Source organism: Macaca nemestrina, chromosome 14 (assembly GCF_043159975.1).
Source record: "Macaca nemestrina isolate mMacNem1 chromosome 14, mMacNem.hap1, whole genome shotgun sequence".
NCBI classification, from domain to species: domain Eukaryota; kingdom Metazoa; phylum Chordata; class Mammalia; order Primates; family Cercopithecidae; genus Macaca; species Macaca nemestrina.
Genome location: NC_092138.1, coordinates 109,957,659 through 109,980,861, shown reverse-complemented (window position 1 = coordinate 109,980,861; position 23,203 = coordinate 109,957,659). Strand labels below are relative to the sequence as shown.

The 23,203-nt window shown below is 51.3% G+C and overlaps 1 protein-coding gene across 1 annotated transcript in view; it reads left to right on the top strand.

Annotated features, from left to right (window-relative positions):
* Window positions 1-23,203, top strand: part of LOC105463960 (endoglin) — a 43,804-nt gene that overhangs the window by 1,139 nt on the left and 19,462 nt on the right. Inside the window, exon 2 of the mRNA XM_011711462.2 lies at window positions 10,678-10,829. Coding sequence (XP_011709764.1) covers window positions 10,678-10,829 — 152 coding nt within the window. The remainder of the gene's footprint in view (window positions 1-10,677; window positions 10,830-23,203) is intronic.

The window sequence follows — 23,203 nt, the reverse complement described above, 5'->3', positions numbered from 1 at the left end:
GGGGGCTCCTCAGCCTGGGGGGCTCTTCCAAGGGGTCATGGCCTGTGCTGCTTTCTGAAACTGACAAGAGGAGGGGCCGTGAGGAGCCAGGGACCCCCAGCCCCACGTCCCACTCCCTATCCCTCGGCCACCTCAAGCCACTGGCCGGTCCTGTGGACAATCCTTTGACCCACCTGCGCATCCAGGGGCTTTCTGATGGATCTGGGGGAAGAGGGGCAGAAGCGACCTGCGAGTGTGGGGAGGAAGGGGAAGGAAAACAGCGGTGGGGCAGCCACCGTCTCCCCCCGTCCCCACCTGACGGCATTTTAGAGTCCCTCATTCTAGGTCTCGAAAGCTCTGCCCACCACCTGACTGATAGGAAACTGAGTCTCAGACATATTAAGTGACTTAGCAGGGATTTGACTCCTAGCCTGAGGCTCCCTAAATGTTTGCTCCTAGCAAGGTGTGATAGGGCAAACCTTCTTAATGCGGCTCACAACGACCCTGCAAGATGGCTGCCGTCATCGTCCCCATTTTACAGAAGAGAAAATGGAGGCTCTAACCTGCCAAGTTCACACGGCTAAGACGAAGCCCCTACCTAAGCTCCAAGATCTCCCTCCCACGCATTGCTCGCTGCAGTAACACTCTCTTCCTCTTGGTCATTACAGAAAGGTGCATGCAGACATTTAGGGCCTTAAGGATCAAAGGCAGTGGTGTGCTGGTAAATAATTAACAACAGGGTGGGGGGCTCGGTCTGTAGCGTTTGTGGATTTCCACAGCGTTTAAGTACTCCCACCTGGCTGACTTCAAGCCACCAACTCACCAAGCTTGTGGATGGGAATCAGTGCCCAGTGCACCTGGCAGTTGGTTCTCCAGAGTCTCTGCAGGCGCAGATCACATCGAGAGCAGAGATGACAGTCAGGGGTGTAAAACGATTAGGAAGAAATGCGTTTGGACATTCGTGCTCTTTTAAAAATATATAGTAATAGCTATGTAACAGCCAGTTGGAGAAACTCCTGGAAATGTCTCAGTCTGCTTCTATGAACAGGTAGGAGCTGGTCCCAGTGCACCAGGGGTCACAGGCTCAAAGATACAACAGACCATCAACCCAACTCATTTATGGTCTGGGAAGCTGAGGCCCATGGAAGGCAGAGGGGAGCCTGGGACCAGGGCCTGGAACCCAGATCTCCATGCCGGGGCTGGGGGTAGGAGTGACCCCGACATCCTAGAAATGGGTCTAGAATTTGGGGCCACCACTTGGAAGAATCTCCTAAAACTGTACCTTGCGTGTAACTTGTTACCCTCACAAATCAACCTTCAGAAGTCAGCCTTCTAGAGTTACTCGTCCAACTCTGTAAAGATGTGTGGTCCATGGGTACCTGTAACAAAAATCCAGTAACTGGAAATGATCTAAATGTCCATGAGCAGAGACTCTTAATAAATTACCATGGAGTATCATGCAATAGGCACCAAGAAGACAGAGCTATATGAACACTGCCATGGATGGATGTCAGGGACACACTGTTAGGTGCCCAAACAACAATAATTCCATTTCGGCAACATTAAAATAGTAATAATGTACAATATGCAATAGAGAAAATTCTGGAATAGAATTTTCTATTTAACCCACTCTCACTGTTCTGTGGCCTGGGGTTTTCTCTATGGGACTTTCACTGTCTTTTTAACATGTTTTTGAGATGGAGTCTTGCTCTTGTCACCCAGGCTGCAGTGCAATGGCACAATCTAGGCTCACTGCAACCTCCGCCTCCCGGGTTCAAGCGATTCTCCTGCCTCATCCTCCTGAGTAACTGGGATTACAAGTGCCGGCCACCACACTCGGCTAATTTTTGTATTTTTAGTAGACAGGGGGTTTTGCCATGTTGGCCAGGCTGGTCTCGAACTCCTGACCTCGTGATCCACCCACCTCAGCCTCCCAAAGTGCTGGGATTACAGGTGTGAGCCACTGTGTCTGGCTGGGACTTTGACTTTCTAAGACACACTTTCCTGTCATGTTGGGGTTTTTTTTGTTTTCTTTTGTTTTGTTTTAAGAATAAGCAGTCCAGGTGCAGTGGCTCACGCCTGTAACCCCAGCACTTTGGGAAGCTGAGGAGGGTGGATCACCTGAGGTCAGGAGTTCAAGACCAGCCTGACCAACATGGCAAAACCCTGTCTCTACTTAAAATACAAAAATTAGCCAGGCGTGATGGTGGGTGCCCGTAATCCCAGCTACTTGAGAGGCTGAGGCAGGAGAATCGCTTAACCCTGGGAGGTGGAGGTTGCAGTGAGCTGAGATCAAGCTACTGCACTCCAGCCTGGATGATAGAGTGAGACTTTGTATCAAAAAAACAAAAAGAAAAGAAAAGAACAAACATGTAGAGATTTTTTTAAAGCAATTAAAATTAACCATATAGCTGCCTCAGCCTGCCCCTAAAAAAAAAAAAAAAAAAATAGAGAAAAGGGAAAACATTACCTCAGAACTCCTTTATTGATACAGGTACTGTTAGTACAGTGGTAGATGGCTTACTAGTTTTTTTTTTTTTTTTTTTTTTTTTTTTGACTTTTTAAGCTACTTTTAATCCAGTGGGGTCCACATTTCGGGAGTCTTTGGTCTACTTCTTTCGAACCAGGTCTCCATGTTGTCCTGTGAACTCCATGACCATCCTCTTGCAGTTCTGGAATATTCTGTCCCATCAACCTGTCACTGTTTGCTTAGCAGATCCCTTATTGTTAAATATTTAGGTGGTTTCTCCTTTGTTCTAGTTATAAATACCACCGCCATGCACAGTTTTGGTACGTGCGCCTTTTCCTGTATTTTGGATTATTTCATGTGGATTGCGTCCCGGCAGCAGGGTTGCAGGGGCTCGTGGCCCGTGCTGGGCGACTGGGATTGAAGAGTGTTCGTGGGTGTGGAGGATCCTTTGCTGGAGGACTTGAAGTCCCCATGCTGCTGGCTGTCTGTGTCGGGGTCTGGGACTCGCTGCAGAAGGGTCAGTGGTGCAAGGCTGAGACCTCAAACGCCCATCTCTTAGAGGCTGCGTTCCCATTTGCTGGGAGGAAAAGGAGGCTGGAGCAGGAGCCATGTGAACTAGGAGAGGGTGGGCTCCCCAAGACATGGGGAATGTGACTATTAGGATTCTCCCTCACCTCAGCCAGATAGATGTGACCCAGAGGAACAGAGTGACTTGCTTGTGGTCACAGACGGGTTGGTGCTGGGCCCTCTGGTGACAGACCCATTCGTTTGCCCCAGGGCTGGAGGTGGATCTGAGCAACAGTGAGGCAGCCACCTCCCCTCTGTCCCCAGCGTGTCAGGCAGAGGGCCAGCTCCTCCTGGCCTGTATCCCCAGTTTACAGATGAGAAAATTGAGGCTTGGGACAAATGACAGGTGCAAATTTCAACTCCAGGCTGTCTGCTTCCAAATTCAGCTTCTTTTCCCCACAACTTTTGTGGCCTGGATGCTGGAGACCTGGAGAACTGTTTACCCTGGCTCTGGGACCCCGCTTCCTAGTTCCAGCCCAGGCTTTGGGGCACCAGCCTTGGAGGCTGAAGGGGACCCTCATCTAGGGCTCAGCTGGCTTCAACCCCTGTGGCAGGGGTGGAGATGGGGTAAAGAGTTGGTATAACAACTGACATTTATTCAGCACTTACAGTATGCTAGACATTGCTCTAAGTATGTGTACTATCAGACTTAATGCTTGCAAAATCCCTACAAAGGAGACACTCTTTCTCTCCCATTTGACAGATGGGGAGACTGAGGCACTCGTATAACCCAGTCAGGTGACAGAATTTACCCAAGTAACACTGCCCTGAAATTAGCCGCTGGGGCATGAGCCCTGGGCCTAATCACTGCAGTGTGCTGCCACAGTGGAGAGGATGAGGATCTTCCTGTTGCCTGATCTTCTCCCCGCAGGCACTGAACCTTCTCCCTGGCCCCCATAACAGCCCTCCCATCCGGGGCACAACCCCTGGGACCCTGCCTTTACCTTCAGCAGCCCCATCTATGCCCTGCCGTCTCTTCCTGCCTTCATCCTTAGGTGAAACCTCAGACTGTCAGACCCCCAGTAGAACTTAGAATATGTCCTATCCACCCCTCCCTCTTCCCTACCCACTAGCCATGGGGAAGCAGAGTCCCAGAATGGTGGGGGGACTTGATGTGGGTCACCCAGCAGGTCAGAGGCAGCCCTGACCAGCCAGTTCCACAAATGGATGTTTGTGGTGTTAGAAACAAAATGCTTGTTCCTCAGTGCCGCAAAGAAATAGCACTCAAACATAAATTTCATTTTTCAGCAAGGCAATTTTTACTTCTATACAAGGGTGCGACTCAAGAATGGAGTAATGGCGAGAGCACACCTGAACAAGGGAGGGAAAGGGGTTCTTATTCCTGATGCAGGTAGCCCCTACTGCTGCATCATTCCCCTATTGGCTAAGGTTGGACCTCACAGTCTAAGCTAATTCCAATTGGCTATTTTAGAGAGAGCAAGGGTATGAGCCAGAGTGGCGGGGTGAGTAGTTTGGCAGGAAGGATGGTTTGGAACAGGTCACTAAAGGTGACTTAGGTCAAAGCAGGTGACCAGGGGTGAGGTCAAAGCAGATGACCAGGATGAGTCAGGACGGAGCAGGTGACCAGGGGAACAGATGTGAACTACTGATTAAAACTGGTGGAAAAGGTTGTTTACTGAAACTACGAGGAAGTTAAACTTTAAAATGGGGGACAAAGAACTGAACATACTGACATACTGATTCTCTGAAGAGAAATCTAGAACTCACTGTATCCAACAGTGGAAATGGATGTTTGCTCTGAACCCTGGACTAAGTGATTGGAACATGGAATGGTGTGGACTCTCCTTGTCCTGGAGAAACTCACTGTCTGCTGGGAGTGCAGACACACTGGCAAATCAAAACAGCACACCTGGGCATGTATGGGTCTCCAAGGACATCCAAGGACAGATGCACCTAAGGAAGGAGGGACCGGCTTCAATGAGATTTTCAGGACAGGGTTTTAAAGGATGAATAGAAGTTGGCTAGGGGCTGGGCATGGTGGCTCATGCCTGTAATCCCAATGTTTTGGGAGGCTAAGGTGGGAGGATCACTTGAAGCCAGGCGTTCAAGACCAGCCTGGGCAACATAGTGAGACTCTTTCTCCACAAACATTTTTAAAACTGAGTCGGGCATAATGACTCATACCGGTAAGTGCTCGGGAGGCTGAGGCAGAGGATTGCTTGAGGCCAAGAGGTGGCGGCTACAGTGAGCTATGATTGCACCACTGCACTCCAGCCTGGGCAACAGAACAAGACCCCGACTCTCCAAAAAAAAAAAGAAAAAGGCCAGATGGTCAAACAAAGGATGAGCGTTGATCTGGGAAAGGGCATGGCAGGGGTAGGAAGCGAGGTGTGTTTAGGGGAAGAGCCCACATCTCCCCTGACTGGGCATAAATAATTGTGACAGTTGTCACCAGTTCCTGAGCAACCCCCACTTCTCAGGAGCTGGCCTAGTGCTGTGCAGGGGTAATTTACTGGCCTGCTTGCCGACTCCATAGGAAGCTGTTATGATGACCTTCATCCCCATGTTACAGATGAGAATACTGAGGATGGAAAGGCAGTGGGCGGGTGGAAGAATCAGGACCTGAACCTTTGGCATCTGTCAAATCGCTGTGCTTTTCATCTCTACTGTAGGCTGCAGTGCAGGAACTTGACCCTGCAGGCATGGTGGAACCATGGGGGAGTCCGGGGCCAAGGCATGCTGAGACCTCCTGGTGGCTGGGGACAGTGGCTGGGCTGGATGCTGGGAAACCTGGGAGGCTGTAATCGGACCTAAAAAGGGTAAAGAGTGGCCAGGAGGTACTGAACAAGATGGGGCAGGCCTTACAGCAAAAAAGACCCTTGTTGAAAAGTATCTTCCTTGGGAGGCCGAGACAGGTGGATCGCTTGAGCCCAGGAGTTTGAGACCAGCCTGGGCAATATGGCGAAACCCATTTCTACAAAAATATAAAAATTAGCTGAGTGTGGTGGTCCACCTATAGTTACTCAGGAGGCTGAGGCATGAGAATTGCTTGAACCTGGGACGGAGAGGTTATAGTGAGACGAGATCGAGACACTGTACTCTGGCCTGGGTGACAGAGTGAGACTCTATTTCAGAAAAAAACAAAAAAAGCAGGGGCAGTGGCGGTGCAGGGGGGAAGAAAAGTATCTGTCCTGGTGTGATGAAACAATATTGACAGCTTCTGTGTCTGGGGCACCTACTCAGTACCAGGCACTTGACAGGGGTTACCCCATCAAACTGACACACACAGCCTGCGAATGCCTGCTGCTTGCTGGAGCCAGACTGTCTGGGTTTAAATCCAGGCCCTGACACTTAGTAGCCGGGTCACCTCGGGCACATTCTTGAACCGCCCTGGTCTTCAGTTTCCTCGAGTGTGCATGGGTGTAATAATAGCAGTTGCCTACCTCATAAGGCTGCTGTGAGGATCAAATGAGTTCACTTGTGTAAAGCCTTGAAATGCTACCTAGGCTCCCGGTAAGCATGATGGGAGCATCTGCAGCGATTATTGGTGGCCTGCAAATGGGGAAACTGAGGCTCAGAGAGGTTAGGCTTCTGCTCAAGGTGACCAGCATTTTAAGAGGCAGAGCTGGGATTTGACCCAGGCCATCTGGCTCCAGAGCTGTTTTTCTTGATCATCCTCCAAGGTGCTGGAGGTAGCCGTTTGGAAAGTCTGGGAGGTGCTGTGTGCACGTGGGTGGCGAGGGTGGAGAGGGGACAGTGGTGGGAGGTGGCTCCTGGGTCTCTCACTTGGGGCTCCAGTCACCCAGGCCCCCAGCGGCTCCTCCTCTGACCCAGTCCCGGGAGGCCCTGGCGTTTCCCTTGGTGCCAGGGGATTGTTTTCAACTTGGTCTGGGCCCGCCTCAGGCTCCGGGAGACAGGCCCAGGCGTCACACTCCCTCCTGTCTCCCCATTCTCGTCTGCGGGGTGGGGGCGGCCAGGATTCGAAAAGGCCCCAAAATAAATGGACCTCTTATCTGATCTCCCCGCCAGGCCTGTTATCTGATCATTACATAATGGCCAGGCCTGTGGCCTCTCCCGCTGGCTGACGGCATGGAGGAGGCGGCCCCAGGCGGCCCCAGCAATCCGGGAGGAACTGGGGTTCCTGGAAGTCTGGGGAGGGGGCAGGGAAAGTCCCAAAGGGAAGGAGGGAGCCGCTGCGATAATCTGCAGGCCAGACACTGGGTCATGTCGGGAGACGTGGGTCCCCGGCCCGGCCTGGTCAGCCACGTCCTGTGAGACTTGACCTGTCCCGCCCCTCCAGGCCTCAGTCTCCCCATCTGAGTAGGAGGGGTTTAAACTAGGTAAGAACCAAGGAACCTGTGCTCACTGATGACAAAAGGAGAGGGTGGGGAGAACATGAGGGCTGGTGGGTCAGAGGGGCTGGAGACAGGAGATGGTACTGGCCCTTGATTTTGTTGGGGTAAGAGAGACCCCAGTGACCTCTCCATCCAGAAGGACCGTCACCTGGAGGCCACCCCATCCTGCCACTACACCCCACCCCACCCCTTAGACCAGTCAATTCTACAGTGACTGAAGTCAGTAAAATAACTGTAATTAAGAGAGCTGCCGGCCAGGCATGCTGGCTCACATGTGGTGGCTCACACCTGTAATCCTAGCACTTTGGGAGGCTAAGGTGAGAGGATTGCTTGAGCTCAGGAGTTTGACACCAGCCTGAGCAACATAGCGAGACCCAGTCTCTACTGCAAATTTAAAAAATTAGTCAGGCGTGGTGGCGCACAACTGTAGTCCCAACGACTAGGGAAGCTGAGGCAGGAGGATCGCTGGAACCCAGGAGCTCAAGGCTGTAGTGAGCTGTGATCACACCACTGCACTCTAGCCTAGGAGACAGAGGGCAACCTTGTCTGAAAAATAAATAAATAGAAATTTCAATAAGAATTGCCATGTACGCAGTCTCAGGGAGTCCTCCCAACCATCTCTGTGGATCATGTAGGCTCTGTTTGTTGTCATTTTACAGACCAGGCATTGAAGCCCCACGGGGTGGAATGACCCACCAAAGCCACATAGCTGGTAAGCACTGGGCCTGAGGGGCAGACCAGGTCATCCTGGCTCCAGGGAGCTTGTTTTTTTTTTTTTTTTTTTTTTGAGACGGAGTCTCGCTCTCGCCCAGGCTGGAGTGCAGTGGCCAGATCTCAGCTCACTGCAAGCTCCGCCTCCCGGGTTCACGCCATTCTCCTGCCTCAGCCTCCCGAGTAGCTGGGACTACAGGCGCCTGCCACCTCGCCCGGCTAGTTTTTTGTATTTCTTAATAGAGATGGGGTTTCACCGTGTTAGCCAGGATGGTTTCGATCTCCTGACCTCGTGATCCGCCCGTCTCGGCCTCCCAAAGTGCTGGGATTACAGGCTTGAGCCACCGCGCCCGGCCAGGGGAGCTTGTTTTAAACCAAAATGCCACTATGTCCAGGCACTCCAGAGTCCCTGGGACATGTAGGATAGGGCCAGAGAGAGGACATATAAGGCCCGGGCCCCCGTGGCCTTCAGAGGTCCTCATCCAGATCTTCTCCTTCCCAAGACAGAGCTGGGAATGGCGTTGCCATGGCAAGGGGCAGCTATCTCACGTCCTTTGCTGACTTCTGGGGCCCAGAGCCCAGCGTGCTGTGGGAAGGTGAGGATGGAGGCTGGTGAGGCTCCAGACAGCCCAGGATTCAGAAGAAGCCTCCCTGCCCCCTCCTCCGAGCCGGCCTTGGCTGGATATGAGGCCAGTCTCTCCGTGCCCATCTTTGATCTCCAAGAAAACAGGAAGTGAGCGCGACAAGATGGAGACACAAACTTCCAAACAGTCTCCCCTTCTGTCCTCCTTCCCTCCTCCGGAGCCCCCTTCCTCCGGCACATTCCTCAGGACGAGGTGTAGGAACCTCATTTCCTTTTCCGACCCTGCTGGGTCCGGGTGAAATTCCATTCCTTTCCCTCAGGACCTGTGTTTCCGGGCTCTGCGGCCTGCTCCGGCAGCCTCCCTCCAAACCTGGGCCGCCTTCTCAGCTCGCCCTGTCCCTTGGGGCTAGGGAACTCTCAACCCCTTCAGACCATTCCTCCCACCACCTTGAGGCACAAGAGAGGAAGCTTTGTCTCCTGATCTCAGCTCCTGCCTTACCATAGGGTTGCCAGATACATCGAATAAAAATAAGCCGTGTGTGGTGGCTCATGCCTGTAATCCCAACGCTTTGGGAGGCCAAGGTGATAGGATCCCTTGAGTCCAGGAGTTCAATACAGCCTGAGCAACATGGTGAAACCTCATCTCTACAAAAATGAAAAAATTAGCTGGGTGTGGTGGTGCATGCCTGTAGTTCCAGCTACTCAGGAGGCTGAGGTGGGAGAATCACTTGAGCCTGGGAGGTCAAGGCTGCAGCGAGCTATGATTTCGCCACTGCACTCCAGCCTGAGCAACAGAGCAGAGTCTGTCAAATAAAAATAAAAAATAGGCCAGGTGCAGTGGCTCATGCCTGTAATCCCAGCACTTTAGGAGGCCAAGACAGGCGGATCACCTGAGGTCGGGAGTTCGAGATGAGCCTGACCAACATGAAGAAGTCCCATCTCTACTAAAAATACAAAAAATTAGCCGGGCGTGGTGGCGCACGCCTGTAATCCCAGCTACTCAAGAGGCTGAGGCTGGAGAATCACTTGAACCTGGAAGGCAGAGGTTGCAGTGAGCTGAGACCATGCCATTGCACTCCAGCCTGGGCAACAAGAGCAAAACTCTGTCTAAAAAAATAAAAAATAAAAAATGAAAAATAATTTTAAAAAATAAATAAAAATATAGGAGACTGGCTGGGCATGGTGGCTCACGCCTGTAATCCCAGCACTTTGGGAGGCCGAAGCGGGCGGATCACCTGAGGTCAGGAGTTCGAGACTAGCCTGACCAACATGGAGAAACCCTGTCTCTACTAAAAATACAAAATTAGCCAGGTGTGGTGGTGCATGCCTGTAACCCCAGTTACTTGGGAGGCTGAGGCAGGAGAATCGTTTGAACCCAGGAGGCGGAGGCTGCAGTGAGCTGAGATCACACCATTGCACTCCAGCCTGGGCAACAAGAGCAAAACTCCATCTCAAAAAATATATATGTGTGTATTTATATATGTATATCTGTATATGTATATATGTATATCTGTATATGTGTATATATATCTGTATATGTATATATGTATATATATGCATATATCTGTATATATCTATATATGTATATATGTATATCTGTGTATATATCTGTATATATGTATATATCTATATATGTATATCTATATATGTATATATGTGTGTATATATACACATATATATGAGGCCCAGTGAAATCTGAATTTCAGATAAACAATGAAAATTTAGTATAAGTATGTTCTGTGCAATATTTGCAATATACTAATACTTCAAAAAATTTACTCATTGTTTATCTGAAATTTGAATTTAGCTGGGTGTCCTTTTATTCATCAATCCTTTACGTAGTAACACTGACCTTGGGCAGGAGATATTTCCTCTCCAAGCCTTGGTTTTTCAATCCATGGAATAAATATAATGATATCCACCTCGTAAGGTGGCTGTGATGGTGCAGGAAAGCCCTTAGCTCATGTCAAGTCCCTAGGAGAAGTTTGGAAAGTAGGAGTCATTGCCATCACCTTATTCTCACCTAGCCTCTTTCTGGATTTCTCCAACAGGTCTTGCAGAAACAGTCCATTGTGACCTTCAGCCTGTGGACCCCGAGAGGGGCAAGGTGACATATACCACTAGCCAGGTCTCGAAGGGCTGCGTGGCTCAGGCGCCCAATGCCATCCTTGAAGTCCATGTTCTCTTCCTGGAGTTCCCAAGGGTGAGTGTCCCATGGCAGGGTCGGGTGCGGGCTCAGAGGAAGCTCCAAGGCAGAAGGGGTGAGGGGTGCCTTCCTTGTGGCGTCCCTGGGGCAGTGGCTGAGTCCTCATTAGGCCCCCTGCCAAAAGAGTGATGTGGGCATCTCAAAGGGCCCATAAGAGGTGCCATTTCTAGGGGCAGGGTCTGGATCAGGGCAATCTTGTGGGTGCCACCACAAGACTCAGGTGGGAAGAGCTGAGTAGAGAAGAGCCAGATGGGTGGGGGCATCAAGCGAGTCTCGTTTATGCACCTCCGATGGTGGAGACCTCACGGAATCTTAGAGGACGCACGCAGCTTCTCTCTAGGGAGCTCAGACTTTGAAAAGTGCTTCTTGGGCCAGCCGTGGTGGCTCACGCCTGTAATCCCAGCACTTTGGGAGGCCGAGGCAGGTGGATCACGACGTCAGGAGATCGAGACCATCCTGGCCCACATGGTGAAACCCCGTCTCTACTAAAAATACAAAAATTAGCTGGGCGTGGTGGTGTGTGCCTGCAATCCCAGCTACTCGGGAGGCTGAGGCAGGAGAATTGCTTGAACCAGGGAGTTGGAGGTTGCAGTGAGCTGAGATTGTGCCACTGCACTCCAGCCTGGTGACAGAGTGAGACTCTGTCTCAAAAAAATAAAAATAAAAATAAATAAATAAATAAATAAAAATACAAAAATTAGCTAGGCATGGTGGCATGTGCCTGTAATCCCAGCTCTACTTGGGAGGCTGAGGCAGGAGAATCACTTGAACCCAGGAGGCGGAGGTTGCAGTGAGCCGACATTGCACCACCGCACTCAAGCCTGGGTGACAGAGTGAGACCTTGTCTCAAAAAAAAAAGAAAAAGAAAAAGAAAAGTGCTTCTCAGTTGAGCCCAGATCTTTCTCCCTGGAATGTCCCCTATTGAACATCTGTGACCCTCAGAGATCCAAAGGCTGCTGCGGCCTGGAGACGATTCTCCCCAGGAGACCCCCCCCCAGCCCACCATCAGTTTGTCTGATATGTTTGTCCTTAATAATAATAACATCTTTGTTAAGCACTATGTGCTAGAGATGGTGCTAGGGCCAACTCTACGCCAGGAATTAAGCATCTCACATGTATTAAGCCTCCCGAGGCTCATCTGCCAGGGTCTGTTATTATCCCCACTTCTTGGAGAAGGAAACTGAGGCTGGCTGAGAGCAGTGGAGTGACATGCCCAGGGCCAGAGTTCACACTAGATCCCTGGGGATGCCAGAGCCAGCCTGCCACTTGGTTCCCCAGGTGGATCTCAGTATTCACGTGGCTTCTGGCCTGGTTGGACTGGAGGTTACACCTGGTTGGTGTGGCCTTAGGTCCTGATAACAACTTCGCTGTGTCAGCTCCGGGTAAACTTATGGCCAGTCTGCCCCCAAAACTGTTAAGTTGCCCTGCATTTGTGCAGTGATAAGAAAGTGCTCAGACCACCAATATCGGGGGACCCTGCTCCCTACCGCCCTGCCCTCCACGAGGACTGTGGGCTTTGATAATTTCCAAATCATAGATAGTGCCAAACACACTTTGTGTGGTTTTCATAGGCATTGTCATTTTTTTTCAAATTTGGTAATGATATTCAAAATAGGACTGCCTCTGTTAGTTCACGTTGTTTGTTTTAACGTTCAGGTCCCTGTGCCTCCTCTGGGTGACTGGGATCCCCCAACCGAATTGTTCAATACGGGGCCAGGGTGAGAGGAGGGCCCCTAGGCAGGTGTCCAGGTCTATGGGAGACAGGCGTGTAGACAGGTTTGTAGATAGCCAGCCAAGATCCAGGGGACTGGTGCATTCTCAGGGGGCATGGGGCCAGGGTACCCCAGCTGCTACAGGATTAGGCAGGGCTTGTTATGGCCACACCATCCTGAACACACCTGATCTCATCTGATCTTAGAAGCTAAGGAGACTTGGGCCTGGAAGAAGCAACGTCATGGATGTCCAGGAGCTCACCAAGGAAGGAGGTGGTGTGGAAGAGTACAGAATAGAGTGAATGCAGAGTCAGAGGGAGCAGGCTCTGTCTGGGGTCATCAGGTGGCAGGAGCTAGAGGTTCCCCAGCAGGACAGGGGAGATGGCAAAGGCTTGTCGCCATATTAAGAAGTTTATCTTTATCCTGTGAGCAATGACAGTTCTTGGAGGGATTTTAGGGACACGGCAGGGGGCCACTGTGACTCATGCCATATTCCAAGAATCCCTCAGTTCATGACAACAAAATCTTCCCGTCAGCCTCTGCGTCTTCTAGGGAACTTGCTCCAGTGAGCTTCCACCTTTTAATTCAAGGAGCCAGGCTACAAGCTTCAGGGCTTTGAGGGATGTTCATTTGAGGAAGTGGTAGACATATCTGGGGTCCAGGAAACCCAGGGTTCAGTCCTGGATCTGTCCCTGGCCAGCACCTCGCATAGCATCTGGTGTGCCGAGGGTGGTCCTTCTCCCCACTCGCTGGTAGATACACCTTTCTTGGACTCAGGAGCTCGCCTGAGAACACAGAGTAGCAGAATCTGGTCCAGGGACCTGGCTTACACCAAATCACTCTTTTTGTTTGTTGGTTTTTTGTTGTTTTTGTTTGTTTGTTTTTGCCTCAGACTCCCAAGTAGCTGGGATTACAGGCGTCCGCCACCACACCCAGCTAATTTTTGTATTTTTAGTAGAGACGGGGTTTCACCATGTTGGAGAGGCTAGTTTTGAACTCCTGACCTCAAATGATCCGCCCGCATCGGCCTCCCAGAGTGCAGGGATTACAGGCATGAGCCACTGCGTCCGGCCCCAAATAATGTGTGACTGAATGCATGCATGCGTGCACAAATATGTGCACTGCTGTGTGACGTTGATGCAGGGATTGAGAACACAGGTTCTGGAGCCAGACAGCCCTCCAATTGAACTGCGACTCCACCTCTGAGAGCCACATTACCTTGGGCCACCTCTAAGCTTTGATTTTCCCATGGGAAACCTGGAACCATTCATTAACAGCACCTACCTCCCAGGGGTGTTGTAAGAATCCGGCGGGATGGTGCAAGCAAAACACCAAGCGCCGGACCTGCCCAGAGCGACTGCTCAACGTATGGTGGCTACGGTTATTGTTATTATTATTTCTCTCTGGGCTCCATTTCTCACCTGCAAACATCCTCATTTTGCCAGGGCTGTTACCGTTTACAGAACGTCTTTGCATCAGTTGAATAATTTGAACCTCAATGGTTATTGCTACAAGATCAATGGGGCAGGCCAGGCATGGTGGCTCATGCCTGTAATCCCATCCCAGCACTTTGGGAGGCTGAGGCAGGCAGATCACTTGAGGTTAGGAGTCTGAGACTAGCCTGGCCAACATGGTGAAACCCCATCTCTACGAAAAATACAAAAATTAGCCAGGTGTGGTGGCAGGTGCCTGTAATCCCAGCTACTAGGAAGGCTGAGGCAAGAGAATCACTTGAATCTGGGAGGCGGAGGTTGCAGTGAGCCAAGTTCGCGCCACTGCACTCCAGCCTGAGTGACAGAGCGAGACCCTGTCTCAAAAAAAAAAAAAAAAAAAAAAAAAAAAAAAAAAAAAAAAGATCAGTGGGGCAGGGCTGTGAATTCATTTTCAGCAGGGCAAGCTGAGGTCCAGTCTCACAGAGCTGGGCCTTCCTCCTCCTGGTGCTTCTTGTCTCCCTGCCCTGAGGGTTGTGCCCATGATCCCGCCAGCCCCTACTGCTGTGACCACCAAGGAACCTGTGGTTTCCCTGGGAGGCACCTTCCTCCCCAGGCATCCCCTAAGAGTGGGGTCTAGAGCTCACAGTCCCCCCTTGCGCAGCCCTCACCAGGTGCCCACTCTGTGCCCAGCCTGTGTGGATGATGCAGAGAGAAGGTAGAGCCAGGGAGGCACAGGTGGCATCAGCAGCTCTGGTACTGAGTGGTGGGATCAGCAAGTGGAGCTTCAGGGGGCCGCGGGTGATGGGGTGATGAGCACTGAAGGTAGAGGAGGGAGGGGCATTAGGGAAAAGGCCGCTGGTATCTAGCCCAATAGCAGGGTAGAGGGCATTCCAGGCAGAAGCCAGTGCATAGCAAAGGCCTAGAGGCATGGGGCTGGCCGTGGTAGTGGGGGTGGTGGCTCTTAGCAGCCAGCGCAATCCCTCCTGACCTATGGCCGGCTTCTTCGATTCCTGGCACAGAGAAGTGGCTTTCCCATCCATCCCTCAGAATCCTCAGATTTCCTGTGGGTGGGTGCTAGATGGGCGGTGGCAGCCGAGAGCCTTGGGGAAGTGCCGCTCAGTGCGTGTGCCGGTCAGGTCTGCAGACAGCCCCGCTGGGCAGGGGCTGGATCTCGCTGGGTCCCTGAAGGGCAGGCCGGAGCCTGGATTCCGGGAGGGGGCCCAGGGTCACATCCTGACCCTCGGAGACAGGAAACCAGCCTGGTGTCTCAGCAATTCCCGTCAGGCTGTCTGGGCCGATCTGCTGTCCTCCTAACAAACGCACAGGCAGCCAGGCCAGGGCAGAGCTGGGTCAGCACTGATTCACCGGCTCCTGGGCAAACTTGGGGCAGCTGAGACCCCACCCACCCCTGAACAGACAGAGCCTGCAGGGCCCAGCACTGACTCACTGTTGACCAGAGGGGCAGGCAAGGCCACTCAGGCAGAGAGAGAGCCGGGAGGGACCTTAGCTCCCCCAGACTGTCCTGGGAGGCTGTGGGAGGCCATGGAAGGTAGCACAGCCCTCAGACTTGGGCAAAGGGGACCCCTGCCTGGGCTCAGGGGAAGCAGTTTCCCTCTGGCCCTCTGCCAATGGCAGCCCTCTCCCAGGGTGGGGAATCTGTGGGGCCAAAGGGATGTACCCCTCTGAAACCTGTACCCCTCCCTTCTAGATGATGCTCTGGGTACCCAGGACCCCAGAATCCCAAATGGCTTTGAGCCTTCTCTCAGGGCTGCAGGGATCTTTCCTGTTCCATCCTCCAGAGGAGCACTGCATGGCTACGTGAGCTCCCCCAGACCTGAAGGATGGTTGAGTTGGCTACTTGGGGAGGCAGGCATGGTGGAGTTTGGGTATCTGGGCTGAGATGTCCACATGTGGACACATGAACACCCTTGCTGGGCTGTCAGAACCACAGTGATGAAAAGGAGAAAGGACTGGGACCAGAGGCTGCCATTTGTATTCTTGTCTCAGGCCTCGCAAATATTAGAGGCAGGCTTGCTGAAGGGGCAGGATTGCGGGTTGAGGGGATCAGATGGGCTGAGCAGGGATTGTGCCTGCCCTCTTACTGCTGCATCCTTGGTGTTAAGCTTGGAGTCAGCCCAAGAATCAATATCTGTTGGATGGATGGATGGATGGATGGATGGATGGATGGATGGATGGATGAGAGGATGGATGGATGGATGGATGGATGGATGGATGAGAAGATGGATGGATAGATAGATGGATGAATGAGAGGATGGATGGATGGATGAGAGGATGGATGGATGAGTGAGAGGATGGATGGATGGATGGATGCATAAGAGGATGGATGGATGGATGGGAGGATGGATGGATGGATGAGTGAGAGGATGGATGGATGGATGGATGGATGCATAAGAGGATGGATGGATGGATGGATGGATGGGAGGATGGATGGATGGATGGATGGATGGATGAGAGGATAGATGGATGGGAGGATGGATGGATGGATGGATGGATGGATGGATGGATGGATGGATGGATGGGAGGATGGATGGATGGATGGATAGATGGATGGATGGGAGGATGGATGGATGGGTGGATGGGTGGGTGGGTGGATGGGTGGGTGGATGGATGGATGGATGGATGGATGGATGATGGATGGATGGGTGGATGGATGAGAAGATGGATGGATAAGAGAAAGGAGGGGGGAAGGGAGAGAAGATGAAAGAAAGGAAGGAAAACTGTACACTCTTTTTTTTTTTTTTTTTTTTTTGAGACAGAGTCTTGCTCTGTCACCCAGGCTGGAGTGCAGTGGCCAGATCTTGGCTCACTGCAAGCTTCGCCTCCCGGGTTCACGCCATTCTCCTGCCTCAGCCTCCCGAGTAGCTGGGACTACAGGCGCCCGCCACCTCGCCTGGCTAGTTTTTTGTATTTTTTAGTAGAGACGGGGTTTCACCGTGTTAGCCAGGATGGTCTCGATCTCCTGACCTCGTGATCCGCCCGTCTCGGCCTCCCAAAGTGCTGGGATTACAGGCTTGAGCCACCGCGCCCAGCCAGAAAACTGTACGTTCTTATAAGCATTTGGTGATTAGCTATCCCCAAGGGGGCTGATGGTGTCCCTTGCTGTTTATGTCTGGTGGTTTGGACGTGTTGGTTTATTCTCTGCCAAGCTCCTGAGGACAGAGTTATGCTTTTTCTGTCCTGCTTTGAGAACACAGAAGCCCCAGGCTGGGCCCAGTGCCGGCCTCTCAGACAGGCAAATGAGTTGGAGAGGTGAGGATACGTGGGCTGACCACCAGAAGGACTGGAGGTACCAGGGGCCCCCTCAGCTGAGGAAGAAGCATATTTCTCCAGGGGATTCTGAAAACCCATTCTGTGGCCATCTGGCTGGAGACCAGGACTCCTAGATGTAAAATGCTGGGACCCCCAGGAGGCAGCCTGGGATCTAGGGGCCACACAATTCTAGAACATCACTGAGCTCAACTCCTCCCTGCACAGATGGGGAGGCTGAGGCTCAGAGATAGGATGCCATAGCGAGGCATGGCTGAGAGATTTGTAGTTCTCACTAGCTGCAGCCCACCTCTAACTGGACCCATGCTTCCCAGCCCCTAAACCATGGATGGCTCTCCATGGATGACTGTGCAAGGGGAGAATCAGTGGGATTAAAAAGCCAGCCAGGCCAGGCGTGGTGACGTACGCCTGTAATCTCAGCACTTTGGGAGGCCGAGATGGGTGGAACATTTGAGGTCGGGAGTTCGAGACCAGCCTGGCCGTCTCTACTAAAAATACAAAAATTAGCCGGGCATGGTGGCGGGTGCCTGTAGTCCCAGCTACTCAGGAGGCTAAACCAGGAGAATTACTTGAACCCAGGAGGCGGAGGTTGCAGTGAGCCGAGATCGTGCCACTGCACTCCAGCTTGGCTGACAGAGCAAGACTCTGTCTCAAAAAAAAAAAAAAAAAAAAAAAGCCAAACTACTCCCACATGTTTAGCTGGGTACTGGACAACCTACTTTGCAGGCAGAATCGCACTGAAACCTCCTAAGTCTATGAAGCGGGAATACCATTTTCCAAATCAGGAAACTGAGGCCTAGAGAGGCATGGTGACTGTCCAAGGTCATAGGCTAATGACGGAGCTCCCATCTGAATTCAGGTCTGTCTGGCTTTGATCCCTTCCCCTGCCACCCTGCCTGTAGGATCATCTGAGTTTTCTGAGGTGGACAGAGGGATGGCTGGCTCCAATCTGACCGCCTCTGGTCTGGCCCTGGGAGGGTGGGGGCTGCAGGCAGCCCTGAGGCTCCACTCCTAGAAGAATTGCTGGAAGCGACTTTCTATAAGTGGCTACTAGCACTCAGGGCCTCCTCATCGAAATCCCCCCTTCCCGCCACCAACTGCTGGGCAACAATGGCATCTGTGGGACATTGGCACAAAAATAGAAACAAGGTCTCCCGCCCACCCGCTCAGGGAGGGGACCGGGTAGGTGCAGGCTGGCTGGGCTGGGGGTGAGGGGCTGGCCAGACTGCGGAATTCCCAGGGTCCCATGAGGAAGGCTAGGAGCTTGGGGTTGGGGGCAAGGCTGGCGCCATCGTTCTTTGCCTCTGGGGCCCCCGGCCGGGAGAGAAGGGGGAAGTCAGTGTGCGTGTGAGTGGCCATGGCAGTGAGTCAGGGCCGTGGGGAGGGAAATGTTTGCTGTAGAAACCCTGACTGGGTTTTTCTGGTAACCAGCTGGCTTTCAGCTTGGCCCTGCAGCTCAGAGAACCTGAGCACCCAGCTTTCCAGCCCCCCTGAGTTTCCCCATACCCACTTGCCATGTGACTCAAGGCCCCCACCTCCTACCTGCCCTCAAGCCTGCAGGGAAGGACTCAGTGACAACTGAGTGGTAGCTTTGGTTCGTGAGCTCTGGGATGAGAGCTGAGTGTCCCGACAAACATCCCGAAGTTTCGGCCTCCCCGTCACCCTCACACCCAGCATGACCAGGCTGTGACCTGCACTTCCCTTTTTTTCATTTCCTTTATCCATAGCCCCACCTGGTATTGGTTCCCATCCCTGTCCTACCCCCATTTCACAGATGAGGAAAACTGAGGCATAGAGGAACAGGGACAGTGGCGGAGCAGCAGCAGGACTGGATGGCCACGGGGCTCCTTCCTCCCCACTCAAGGCTTGGCCATCAGACTGCACCCTGACTCCTGCAGCACGCTTGGCCTGTGGGTGTCACCATGGGATGGTGGATGGATGTCCTCATCCACCATAGGCTGTGCTGTCTCCTGCTGGGGGCCCATCTCTTCATCATGTGAGCATTGCAGTTCTTTCCTCCAGGTGGGGACAAGCAGGTGGGGCCGCACAACAATGGACCGTAGGGCAATCTGGCAGAGAGGTGCAGTGGAGAGAGAGGACATGGTCCAGGGAATGCAGGCCCCATTCTGGCACCAGGATGACGTGCGCTGGGCTCCTGACTCAGTCACTCCCCAGCAGCAGCTTCTTTTTTTGTGGGGGGGTGGGGGAGTGGGACAGAGTCTTGCTCTGTCACCCAGGCTGGAGTGCAGTCACACGATCTTGGTTCACAACAACCTCCGCCTCCTGGGTTCGAGTGATTCTCCTGCCTCAGCCTCCCAAGTAGCTGGGACTGCAGGTGCCCGTCACCACACCCGGCTAATTTTTGTATTTTTAGTAGAGACTGGATTTCACCATGTTGGCTAGGCTGGTCTCGAACTCCTGACCTCAAGTGATCCACCTGCCTCAGCCTCCCAAAGTGCTGGGATTACAGGTGTGAGACACCGTGCCCAGCCCCCAGCAGCTTCCATGCTGTATCTGCAAAATGGGAGAATATTGGTGCCTGCTTCCCTCATAGCTCACGCCCATCCACAGCACAGGCTGGGCACCCATGAGAAATTATTTTGCAGGAATTCAGTATCAGCAATTCAAGATATTCTGCTGTTTTTTAAATAGCTTTATTAAGATAAAATTCACCCATGTAAAGTGTACAGTTGAGCGGTTTTGGTATACACACAGAGGTGTCCAAACCATATTCGATTGTTCAAGTATGCATCCCATCAGGGTAAAGAGGCTGGGGCGGGTTCATTCTCAGCAATGCTGGCAGCTCAGTTGTGCCAGTGCCTTTCCCGACACCACACGGATGGCTATCACATTGCTCCCATGAATTTCCAGGAATGATCACAATCCTGCTTCTTTTTTTTATTTTTTCTGAAGACAGGGTGTCACTACGTGGCCCAGGCTGGTCTCACACTCATGGCATCAAGCGATCCTCCTGCCTCTCAAAATACTGGCATTACTTGCATGAGCCACCAAGCCTAGCTTTGCTTCTTTTTTCTTTTCTTTTCTATCTTTTGTGTGTGTGTGTGTGTGTGTGTGTGTGTGTCTGTGTGTGTGATCACAATCCTGGAACAAAATGTCATTTCGGACATGTAGATATGTATTTCATATTTTATTAAAATACAGTATTAAATCCAGTATTCAACTTTTAAGTCTTTAGAAAGCATAATTTTTTGCTTTTTTTTTTTGAGATGGAGTCTCACTCGGTTGCCCAGGCTGGAGTGCAATGGCGCCATCTCGGCTCACTGCAAGCTCTGCCTCCCTGGTTCACACCATTCTCCTGCCTCAGCCTCCTGAGTAGCTGGGACTACAGGCACCCATCACCACACACGGCTAATTTTTTTTTGTATTTTTTTAGTAGAAACAAGGTTTCACTGTGTTAGCCAGGATGGTCTCCATCTCCTGACCTCGTGATCTACCCGCCTCCGCCTCCCAGCGTGCTGGGATTACAGGCATGAGCCACTGTGCCTGGCCAAGAAAGCATAATATTTTAAAAAACTGTCAGGCATGGTGGCTCACACCTGTAATCCCAGCACTTTGGGAGGCCGAGGTGGGTGGATCGTTTGAGTCCAGGAGTTCAACACCAGCCTGGGCAACATAGTGAAACCCCATCTCTACAAAAAATACAAAAATTAGCCAGGCGTACTGGTGTATGCCTGTAGTCCCAGCTATTTAGGAGGCTACGGCAGGAGGATCACTTGATCCTGAGAGGCAGAAGTTGCAGTGAGCAATCATGCCACTGCACTCCAGCCTGGGCAACAGAGGGAGACCCTGTCTTAAAAGAAAAGAAAAAGAATTATATATATAATATGTATAATATATATATATTCAAAGCTGATGAAACAATATATTTGGAAAACCAAAAGTTATAAATCCACTAGAAAACATTAATCAAAACATGAACTTATACAAACATAAATTTGAAACATATCTTATTCCATAAATTAGCATAAAATAATTATTTAAAAATAACTAACCTAAGTGGGCGCAGTGGCTCATGCCTATAATCCCAGCACTTTGGGAGGCTGAGGCAGGCAGATCACAGGTCAAGAGATTAAGACCATCCTGGCCAAAAGGGTGAAACCCCTTCTCCACTAAAAATACAAAAATTAGGCTGGGCACGGTGGCACATGCCTGTAATCCCAGCACTTTGGGAGACCGAGGCGCATGGATCATGAGGTCAGGAGTTTGAGACCAGCCTGGCCAAGATGAAGAAACCCCGTCTCTACTAAAAATACAAAAACTAGCCGGGTGCAGTGGCGAGCGCCCGTAATCCCAGTTACTCAGGAGTCTGAGGCAGGAGAATCGCTTGAACCCAGGAGGTGGAGGTTGCCGTAAGCGGAGATCGCTGCACTTTAGCCTGGGCGACAGAGCAAGACTCCATCTCAAAAAAAAATAAAAAATACAAAAATTAGCTGGGCATGGTGGTGCACGCCTGTAGTCCCAGCTCCTCCCGTGGCTGAGGCAGGAGAATCACTGAACCCCAGGAGGTGGAGGGTGCAGTGAGCTGAGATTGTGCCATTGCACTCCAGCATGGCAACAGAGCAAGACTCCATCTCAAAAAATAATAATAAATAAAAAAAAACTAAATGGCAACTAAAATGAAAAAAAATTTTTGTGAGTGTTTACAAGTAATTGATCATAACCAATTACAAATTGCTTTGTTCCTTCTCCACTCTCACTGCTTCACTTGTATTTTTAGTAGAGACGGGGTTTCTACTTTCTGCTGCAGACGAGCCTTAAAAAAAGAAACAAAATATTTGTGACACATTGAAAATGAAAGACTATTATTTGTTCTTTTTGTGTTTTAAAGAGGAAACTTAAAAGCAAAGAGTAATGATGGTATCATTATTGAGTAACAGAAATATTTCTGGGCAGATTTTTCCAGTGACTGAAACACTGTCTCTGGCTTTGTGACGTCCGTTGGGGAAATGACAAGATGATTAGAAGTTAAATCTCAAAACTTTCCACTGGTGTCTTCATCTTGAAATATCCTTCCCCTTTTTCATAACTTTGAAGAGAGCTTTTGAATCATCTTTTAGACTGGCAGCTTTTGTATGAGAGCACTGGGAGTCTGTGTTTCAGCAAACTACATTTGTCTTTGTCCTTGTACTCACAAGAGCTTCTGAGGCTTACCTGTCTTTTTTTTTTTTTTAGGCGGAGTTTCACTCTTGTTGCCCAGGCTGGAGTTCAATGGCGCAATCTTGTCTCGATGCAACCTGCACCTCCTGGGGTTCAAGCGATTCTCCTACCTCAGCCTCCCGAGTAGCTGGGATTACAGGCGTGTGCCACCACACCCGGCTAATTTAGTATTTTTAGTAGAGACGGGGTTTCTCCATGTTGGTCAGGCTGGTCTTGAACTCCCAAACTCAGGTGATCCGCCCACCTCAGCCTCCCAAAGTGCTGGGATTACAGGCGTGAGCCACCACTCCCGGCCTTCCTGTCTTAGTCTCAGCACTCACCTGTTCACATGCCACTAGTTCAGAAAGCCTTTGAGGTCATTCTTTCAATAGACACTGCCTTGTGGATCGCTGTGTTCTTTTTCTTCTTGGGAATAAGGTGTAGAAAAATGTGCTAGGGAAGGATGTACTACACAAAAATGTGTAGAAAAATGTGAGAGTGGTTGGGTGCGGTGGCTCATGCCTATAATCCTAGCACTTTGGGAGGCCAAGGCGGGCGGATCACCTGAGGTCAGGAGTTTGAGCCCATCCTGGCCAACATGGCGAAACCCCATCTTTACTAAAAATACAAAAATTAGCTGGGCGTGGTGGCATGCACCTGTAGTCCCAGCTCCTTGGGAGGCTGAGGCAAGAGAATCACTTGAACCCAGGAGGTGGAGGTTGCAGTGAGCTGGGATCGCACCATTGCACTCCAGCCTGGGCAGGAAGAGTGAAACTCCATC